The sequence below is a fragment of the Mytilus galloprovincialis genome, chromosome 9, assembly GCF_965363235.1.
Source record: "Mytilus galloprovincialis chromosome 9, xbMytGall1.hap1.1, whole genome shotgun sequence".
NCBI classification, from domain to species: Eukaryota; Metazoa; Mollusca; class Bivalvia; order Mytilida; family Mytilidae; genus Mytilus; species Mytilus galloprovincialis.
In genome coordinates, this window is record NC_134846.1 from 86,208,265 (window position 1) to 86,219,190 (window position 10,926).

At 31.3% G+C, this 10,926-nt stretch overlaps 1 protein-coding gene across 1 annotated transcript in view; it reads right to left on the reverse strand.

Moving 5' to 3' along the window:
* Positions 1 to 10,707, reverse strand: part of LOC143047089 (putative G-protein coupled receptor B0563.6) — a 62,069-nt gene extending 51,362 nt beyond the window's left edge. The window contains exon 1 of the mRNA XM_076220053.1: positions 10,481 to 10,707. Within this exon, the coding sequence (XP_076076168.1) occupies positions 10,481 to 10,508 (28 nt within the window). The 5' untranslated portion in view covers positions 10,509 to 10,707. The remainder of the gene's footprint in view (positions 1 to 10,480) is intronic.
* Between the last annotated feature and the right edge of the window lie 219 nt (positions 10,708 to 10,926).

Genomic DNA, 10,926 nt, shown 5'->3' on the forward strand with positions numbered 1-10,926 from the left:
TCGTTACATACTTGTTGCATTTGTTTAATCTATTTGTTCTCTCCTGGGCCATATAGTAGAGTAAATTATGTCCAATCAAAATCTTACATTTTAACGTGACGTATAATAATATGGCGTGTCTTTATTCAAAATTCAAAATAACTTTTACAAAAAGGGTTATACCTTTCTTCATGTCAATGATATGTTCAAAATTAAAAAGTAAAATAACAAAAATACCGAACGCCCGAGGAAAATTCAGAACGGAAATATTTACACATTTTAGATGTTATATCGCACATTAAACAATTGTAAAAAGGCATTTTTTTTCATTAATTTACACCTTGAATGCGACAAAGGATATTCCGTCCGCCGCTACATGTAATTGTTTTTCAAAAAATATTGCGTTTAGATAACATTACATATGATGCACTTAACCATTAAAGTGATACTTTCTGTTGGGGAAATTTTACAAAAGAGAACATAGAAAAGTGAAATTACGTCGTAAATATGCTTTAAATAAATCAATCTTATATGTTTCTGTTGAATTTTAATCGGCGGAATTTATATTTATGCCCAAGAAAATTTACATGTTTTTGCACCTACCACAACCTACTGTTTTGTGTATATCTGTTAAAAAGTTTGAAATTTGTCAAAACTCCATACAATAGTTTAAGTAAAACAGGTATAATTACATATATTTGACACTTAAGGTCCTAACTTTTTGCACCTTCAATTAAATTTTAAAGCCCACAGAAACAGTTGTAAAAAATGCATCCTCTTCATTTGAACTTTGGTGGATAGTTGTCTCATTGACAATTATTCTGCAGCTCCTTATTTCTTTTCTATTAGTTTACTTATTTGGTCATTACCCCTTTCTCAATGACCAAGTCGGGAATATGATAGCTGTTATCCATTCTTTTGATGTGTTTTAGCTTTTGATTTTGAAATATGTGATTTGAATTTTCCTCGGAGTTCAGTATTTTTGTTATTTAACTTTTTATTTTTTCTGTTTAAAAGTCAACTGTTTAAAAACCTGATACAGAATGTGACGGCATTTGTTCTCTACTGAACATAATATTTTTTACTACATTTCTTTATTTATTTCGCTAACATGTAGATTTCAAGATTTTTCAAGATTTTATTCATAACCTCAGACACATACTTGTGTACAAGAGGACAATACATACAAACATATTAAGATAATACATAGCGAGACAGGACAAACGAAACACAAATACATAGTATATTTTAAAAGACAATTGGTATAATTAGATTAAGTATTTTATGATTTTCTTCACGAAAATTGATAATTTCCTTTGAACTTGTACGTTACATATAGACAACAAGCCAGTGAATTTGTTCTTGCTTGGATTCATTACATAGTAATTTGGTATAAACTTTGATCTAAGAGCAGAAACATCAGCATTTTTACAGGTAAACAATATATGAAAGTCATCCCCTATTCCCTCATTACATAATGTACATATTCTATTTTCCCTCGCGATCCCCGCCCATCTACCCGTCTCAATAGGTAACTTCAAATTCGAGCATCGAAGTTTAGATATGTAATATCTGTCCTTGGGTAATAATCGCAATAGATACGGTTCCAAACCAAACTCGAGTTTGAATAAAGAATAGAATTCACCCCTAGATGCATTATGTATCTGCGAAAACCAATGCTGATAGTACTGATCTGTTAATCGCTGTTTAACCATACTTTTTAACCAATCAATATTTACAACTAATTGATCGTTCCATATAAAACTAAGACCTGTATCATCAAATATAGATTTTACATATTGAATCCATTTAAATTTGATAGGATTAGTTTTGTAGATATATAAAAATTGTATATTTGACAAGCGGTATACTTCAATGAAACAATATCACGAATAAAACGACTTGATTCTATGCAATTGAATTTTAAATGAAACTATATCTGATTTCTATCAAATTATATAATACATGTAATAACCAGACGTATATCGACTGCAAAAAAAAAGAAAGAAGCAAGCAACTACCGTAAAAATAAAAGCATATTATGGAAATACAATGCAATGCATTAATACATCATTATGGAATGATGAGGCATTTTATTTTCCTTGACCATAATAAAAAAGCTGATTAACTATTTTAACCATAACAATTCGATATCAACCTCTTATTTTGAACGAAATAAATTATGTATAGCTATTGTATCAAGACGGGACTTAATGAAATTAAATCCTTATTATAAAGCAGTTCTAATCAGATATGCCAATGAGTAAAAGGTTTTTGTTACCGTTAAGTCTGATAAAGTATTTAATTTCCTATTTTACACTTTTGGATTTATTTCACAATTAGAAATATATAAATAGTAATTAGAAATCTATAAATAGTAAATGTAAATTTGAATCAAATTTATAAAAAAGATCTGGTATGTCTTAGGAATTTCATTATTTCACTTGTATTGAATTAGCATACTGGATACAGCTATTTTCCACAATATTAAAATGCATGACCTGCTGTGTGTTTATTTTGACCGTTTTTTTTTTTATGCTCTTTTTTTTTTTTTTTTTTTTTTGTACTCACTGCAGTCGATACCATATCTATATTTTAATCTGGAACGTTTTTTCTTATTCACACAGAAATAACTGGCAACACTTATTGAATATAAAAATAAAGAGATTATATACTAGTGAAAATGAGTCACCTCTCAGAAACCAAAATATGTTGAAATAAGTAACTGCATGTCACTGTTACCGACTTCAACAATGAACAGAACATATATCGCAAAATAAGCTATCTTAATAGTAAGATAGTTCTACCGTTGAGACATTAATAATCAGCCTACTTTGTAAGGGAAGATTAAATCGATTATGATTCACATATATAGGTTAAAAAAGAAAAAAATGATCAAGTATTAGCGACAAGAATGCATCAACATCCAAACTTGATGAACAATTGGAATATAAAAACCAAGAGAGAAACAAAACAGGGTAGCGCATTAATTCAAACGAATTGAGACTCGGTATATCTATATTTCATGTTCTTTACACTTAGTCGAAAGTGTCACAAGAGGAAATTAAGGCACACCAGGAGGAATTATAACTCGGATACAACTATTGCCCTCGGCTACGCCTCAGGACAATAGTTGCTCCTCGGGACAATAAACTTACTATTCCACTCATACCCAGTCAATAAGTATTCATTATTGCACAACAGTCAATAATATTGCAGCGTTTTACAATGTAGATCTAAATTTTAAGTATATTTATTCTAATTTAATCAATTCATTTCTGTATCTGATTCTAGATCTTGGACATCTTTGTATTTTTGATGTATGATAATGTATTCTAAATTCCCAACTAAGTCACTAAATGCCCACTGGGCAAGTATTTTTAACAAAGGTTTTATTTATCGATTATAATGTTAAGTGGAGACAAACGAGTGCACAGAAGTAATGCCAACATCCTTCAGTTAATTTAAGACATAGTACGTAATTAACCGATAATTTGGTTTTGTTTTGTTTTTGCTTTGTAAACAAATTACTTTTTACGTAGGTTCTTGCTTTCAAATTGTTTCTCTATTTGAGTCAAATTCAAGGTTAATTAAGACGCCCCTATAGTATCAACAACTAAACACGGATGCAAATAAAACCTTTGAACATAGACAGAGGCGGATTTGGGGGGGGGGGGAGCAGGGGGCCTGGGCCCCTCCTTTTTGGGAAAAAATTTGGTTGCTTATATAGGGAATTACTAAAGCGTGACAGGAGCGGGCCCCCTTATGTCAGTCAGTGGTCCCCCACTTATGAAAATGTCTGGATCCGCCACTGATAGATGCATCGACAATAGACAATAGGGGATGAACATATTACATTCTGGAGAGGGGAACAGGAGTAGGTTTTTTTTGCAGATTGATTATTCGTTATAATCTGCTGCAACGGATATATTTTGGGCCGCCGGCAAAAAAAAATTTTCATTTTTGCACACCTCTGTTTATTGTGAGCTTTTACCAGTCGGAAAAATCAAATAGTCATTCTTTACAACGTCAAAACCTATATTCATAAACACCTCTTTACAAGATCAGATTACCATCAATATCAAACCACTTGAACATGTTGACAATACATTGGAAAGTTACCGAATCGACAATGGAGCTTGGAAAGACATCCAATGCAGACTTTCGAGGGGTTTTTAGAATTTGCAAGTCAACAACTCATCTTGAAGTCTAAACAACAGCCCTGACACAAAACTAGACTACTGGAAAATTATACAAAGTTCCATACGATACGTATAATATCTTTAATACTTTAAAACTTTACAACTGTCAAACCAAAATTAAAATTAAATATGTTGGCTAAACATAAATTTACTGGAAATAAGTAAATGCAAGAAAATAACGTTATGAGAATGCCAATTGGATGAACAACAAAAGAAGCTCCCAACAGGACACGAACATGAAAAAGAAAAGTAGACCGACCTCGTACTGACAAAAAAAGGCACATGTGGTTTAAGACAATATTTTAACCCGCTTGTGCCAAAAGAGGGACGAAAGATACAAGAGGGACAGTCAAACTCATAAATTGAAAATTAACTGACAACTGCACAAACATAATGTTTTCCCTCACCTTAATGCGAGAGTCACCAAGGGATGAAAAACTGAAAGATTTGGGTATCTCTTTGTCCAAATGTAATTACAATTATAACTTAATGCAACGGAATACGTCCTGTATCCTGTATTTCAATAACACACAACCAATACAAGTTGATACTGTTACCTTTTAGATATTTCCATTGGGATAACAGTACATAATAAACAGGTCCGTCGTGAGAGTTCAGCCATCGTTTCATTTTAATCATTTAATATGGACATTTGCTAAATTAATATCATTAAAATCTCATGGGACCACATGCATTGTAAAGAGGAACAAGTATATAGTATTACAGAGGGAGAAAAGAATCCATAAATGGAACGAATTAACTAAATATACAATATCTTATTTATCTCCAAAACTTAACTTCATTTCAAAGATAAATTCTTGCATTATTGAGAATGATGGGAGTATTATCTTGTGAATTTGCCATTTTCTATCTGAATTATTCGTAAAGTTATATATGACCTTAGATATACAATAATAGAAGTCGACTGTCAAATAATATTATTGTAAATGGATGTGTTGTTTTTATCAAAGCGTTTGTTTAGCTATCATATATTTAATATAGTGAACCTTTGCAATAGAGTATATCAACACTAGTTGAGTTTAATAATTAAACGGAGACGTTTTTTGTTCCCTTTTTACAACTTTATTAACCTGTGAAGGTCTTCTGTAGAAGTAATTATTTTGACCCACATTGTTCATATCAATAACAAGTACGATTTCATTGCACCAGATGCGTATTTCGAAATATTCATGTAGAGAAGAAAAAGGCTATATGAGGGGGGCGTTTTGTAGCTATTGTAGGGCATTGATATTTGTCAAAGTGCTAGTTCAAGCCGTCAGACGGCCTATAATATGCTACCAGGTAGAGATCGTGGTACATAGATAGTCGCAAGTCATTAATTCACAACATACATTTGTGTTAATGTTGTCAATCTTTTTTTCTTCGAATTTTTTGTTTACTCGTTAAACCAAGTAACACCTACAGTAGAAAGGATATTATGCCTTGTTAGTTGATTTCAGGTGAAGTTGTGTTAATCCGTTCGAGTAAGTTGCAATTGTAAATTGGGTGTTTCTGTTCGATAAGGTTCCAATAGTAAAGTGAGTGCATCTGTTTGAGTACGTTTCAGTAGTCAACTGTGCGCCTGCCTTGGAGAAGGTTCCAGTGGTTAATTGTTTGCATTCCGTCCAGTAGGTTTCAATGGTAAACTGAGTGCATCTGTTCGAGTAGATTTCAGTCGTAAACGGAATACATGGTCCCGCATGAGTAGGTATCGATTGTTTACTATGTGCATCCGTACGAGTGGGTTTCGGTGGTATACTGTGTTTATCCGTTCGTGTAGATGTCAGTGGTAAACTGTGAGCATCCATCTAGTAGGTTTGTACGGAAAACGGAGAGCATCCGTTCGAATGGTGTTCATTCCAAACTACGTGCACCTGTTTGAGTAACACGTCAATATGCAAGCATATTTTAAACATGTAAATGATGTTTATCATCTACAAGACTAGTAGTACAATCGCTACAACAGATATCGTGTTGTTAAAAATCTAAATAGTTAAGAAATTTTAATCATTTTAATGTTTATTCCAAACTAATAAAAAAACATAACACACAACATACCAAACTCTATGACAAATTTAAAAAGAGGAAGTCCATACACACGGTCAAAATCAAAGGTTATCAATCAACGAAACGATTAAAATGAGAAAATGATTTGGCTAATCCTGGTTTATAGCTAGCTGATACTAGTATGACATTCGTCTATAGTTGTATTGAACAATTGGATGAGCAATATAAACGGATATGTCTTTGGTAAATATGACAATAATTGAGATACAGATCATTGACTTACAAACTGAAACAAACATACATTGTCATATAACAAACACGTTGTGTTGTACAAGTAGTTAATACTTAATGTCACTAAAAAATATAAGACGCCAGCAACAAAATGTTAAAGTTTTATTATAATGACAAAGACGCTGATGAAAATAGTGTTTACAGTTGTTATTACAGCACATACCTATTCGATAAAAGTACAAATTAAATAAAATATAAATACAAGGGTAACAAATGACAACAACACTGTAAAATAACATCAAATTGAGAGTAGAAATGGGAAAAACTAGTATGTAAAAGAGACAACAACTCAACAAATCAAATGAGAAGATAAGAGCCGAAGTCTACCACTGGGTCTTGAAGCGAGAAAATCCTGCGTCCGAAGATGGGCTTCAGCTGTCATCTAAAAATAATGTGTACATTTTTTTTTCAGGTAAGGGTGAAGGTTGGTACCTATTTAAACGATGTTCAAGCCCACTGTATTTGTTTGCACCTGTCAAAAGCCAGGAACCTGGTGTTCAGATGTTGTCGTTTGTTGAAATGTTTCTCGTTTTTTATGTAAATTATACCGATGTTTTTTACCGTTTGAAGGTTTTACACTTTTTTTTCTTTTTTTTTGGGGGGGGGGGGGGGGGGGGCCTTTATAGCTTGCTGTTCGATGTGACCTAATGCTTCGTGTTGTAGACCGTACTTTGACATATAATGGTTTACTATTACTAACTGTGACTTAAGAATTTTCGCTTGTCATGTTTTAGAATTTTTGTCAGATTTTCGAAATTATCTGGTTTTATCCGTTTGAATACCTTAAAAAAATTTTGCCCATTAACCCCAATTTTTCTTTTTATAAACCTTTTACATGTATAATGATAAGCCATCAGTAAAAGTCTTATAAAATTTTAATTGTTTTTCAATAGTTTTTTAGAACTTAAACTTGTCAATGATAAAGCTATGAATGTCAAGAGAAAACATTTTCCCGTCAAGATTTCAAAGGCTTATATCTCAAAAACAAGCACATTGACCTGTATATATTTTTTTTGGCTCTTTTGAGTTAATCAATCCCTTATCAATATATATTAGTGTGTTGAAAAGCTAATTATTTTGAAACTGAGGAGCGAACTCCTTGAAATGAAGAGTTGTCACATTGGCGCTCAGACCATATCTACATATAAATGAACTAGAATTAAAACAATTATAAAACTAACAAAGGCAAGAGGCTCCGGGATCCTGACTTGGGACAAGCGCAAAAATGCGGCGGGATTAAAAATGTTTTGTGAGATATCGAATGTAGGGAGAGTCATATAATTTCGACACTCGCAAATCATGGCAGATACAAAACTGAATGTTAACATTGATAGTTAGAAATAAATTTAATTAATAAAAGCATGTTTCATTTTTGATTTTTTCACATTAAAGTTTTACTCAAGATCTCGATTTACTGTTTGTCGAACCACTGAACCATAATGATTATAAAATGACGTTTTTGTTTATCAAATAAAAACTTGTATAAGATCAAAAATGTGTCATGATAAACTACATTTCAATATAATAATAAAAAAGAAAAATATAAATGCTCTCACAGTAAAAAGTATAAAAGCTGATTATCACCATGTTCGTAAATTCACAATCTGAAACATATTAGAGTTGTCAAAATTCCTAATATCTACCAACAAATATCACATACATGAGACTATTTTAGTAATACGAGACTAGCGCTTTAATCACTAACATCTTCACGTACGTTATCTCTCTACCTTTCTACATAAGAAAATGCCTGTACCTGTAGCGCTCGTTTCTTAGATGAAAAACACAAGATTATTGTTAAAACTTGTGTTAAAATGCGTGCTAATTAAAGGCCGAGTCATAATAAACGCTTTTTCAATCTACAGTACGATTGCTTATGTTAAGGTGAAATGGTTAATTGCGCTAAAATGTCAAATGTTATGCTAGACAAAAGTATAATCCAAAGTGCGAAAATGTCAACAAACGTCCAATAAAAATACTTTGTGTAATGGTATGTAGTATCTACAATGACTTATTATAAATGTATATTCATAAAAATCAAATCATAAATATATAAAACTCTATTAAAATTAATCGTCGACCTATCTATATTATTTGCTCTATGGATTTTTTTTAAAATTTTGCACTATATACATATATGTATTTACTTACAACAGAACATTGAATGGTACTTAATTCTAATTAAAACAAATCAGCAATTTAAATTTTGCTAACATTTGATCAAAATGTCAATAATCGTCAATTTATAACTAAAAGACCTGCTGTGTTACAAATTATAAGAATGATCAAAAGAAATTAGTGCAATATGATACACAGATATTTATTACATACTTTAAAATTTGTATATTGCTCCTAAATATATAATTTCCTATTGAAAACACCAGTCAGATTGATGAGGGCAGTCAGACCTGTCTGATTTGTTACCTCGATTCAGCGTGCACGCACGGTTACTTTGCTCAAAATAAATACAACAGTAAAAAGTAAAAACACAAAAATACTGAACTCCGAGGAAAATTCAAAAAGGAAAATCCAAAATCAAAAGGCAAAATCAAAAGTCCAAACACATCAAACGAATGGATAACAACTGTCATATTCCTGACTTGGTACAGGCATTTTCTAATGTAGAAAATGGTGGATTGAACCTGGTTTTATAGCTAGCTAAACCTCTCACTTGTATGACAGTCGCATCAAATTCCATTACATTGTCAACGATGCATGAACAAAACAAACATACTCAAAGAGTAAAAATGTCAAAAATAGGGGTACAGCAGTCAATATTGTGTTATCACCTTAATATCACTATAAAAACAACAAATGTAACGAAGAAGCACAAAAAGGCATACATCAAATTTAACATACTCATATTGCTTTTCTTATACGACTTAATTTATCTATGTAAAGTCTACCCGTAAAGGATAGAAGGTTTTCAGTACTGGTGTAAAATTGCGCGTTTGAAATTCGCACAGGTAGACATAAAAATAATTTTGTCGTTCGATTGACGGCATACATAAATGCAGAGTCACGTAAAGTAGATATAATTAAAACAGACTTAACAGTAGAAGTCATAATAATAAATAAAATAATTGTATGGTTCAAAGTATGACGGGATACATAAGAACAGTTTCACGTCAAATGTATATCATAAAAAAAAAACAGACTTAACAAAAAAAGTAGTATTATTGAATAAAATAGTTTTGTCATTCATAGTATGTCAAGATCCATAAGTAAAAGCAATATTAATAAATGAAATAATTTTGTCGTTCAGAGTATGATGTTTTACATAACCACAGAGTCACTTCAAAAGAATATCTAAAAAAACTGACTTAACAGTACAAGTAATATTAATAAAGACAAATAAAAGAATACTATAACACGTTATTAAGATGATAACCAACGTCAGTAATTTACCGGTGTTCAAACGTTATGAATCGATTGAGAAAAAGCAAATTGGGTTGCAAACCCGAGGGAAACACATCAACTAAATGTGTTTCGTATCTTACATGAAAAAATAAAACTCTGCAGCATACTTTTTTGTTTTGTTTTGTTTAATACAATACATTATAATATACTTTAAAACAAGTAGTTTCAAAAGAATATTTGACACTGGTGGTCAAATGACAGTTTAAAGACACTGGATATCAGTTTTGTTCGGTTTTAAGTACACACATTTTGGTCTAAAACTGCCTAGTGTCTCAGTATCGTAGATCTTTAATGTAAAAAAATCGCATTATCCGATACGTCGTCTCACAAAAATTAATGAAAACAAATCATAAAAATATAATTATATAAAGAATGAATAGTTATCTGACTCTTATGGATATTACACGAATTAATTACATACCCAATTACCAACAAAACAAGCTAACTAACAAATAAATGGAAATTAAAACACTAAACAAATACAACGAGAAGAGGCTGTTCGTATATTATAAAGAATCAATTAATTTTCTGTTTATTTGAATACATATTTTTGTCAATAAATAATAATGCTAAAAACTTACCAAAGAAATAAGATATATTCCTAAACATTATCCTAAATTTACTCTTTCTAGTACCAATAAATAAACTGCTTAAACATCAACTAGATCGATCACATTAAAGATTGCCCGACGAATGTTTATCATTAAGGTTGTATCTATTCCAATCAAAATATTATGCTACAGATCTCGTCTCTGATTTAATCAGATAATTTTATATATGCATATCGTTGTGATGTCTAGCATGAATAATAAACGAATATATACAACATTTTTGTGTAACTTGGTAACACTTTATAGTAATTCCCCCATCTCCTCTTTAATTTGTTACTATTTGCTACAAAATGGTTTTATATCAATGCATCGGACGAATAAGAAAGATGCAAGTTAACGTCAATGATACAATTAAGCTACACAAATAGACATCGGACGAATAAGAGATATGCAGGTTAACGTCAATGATACAATTA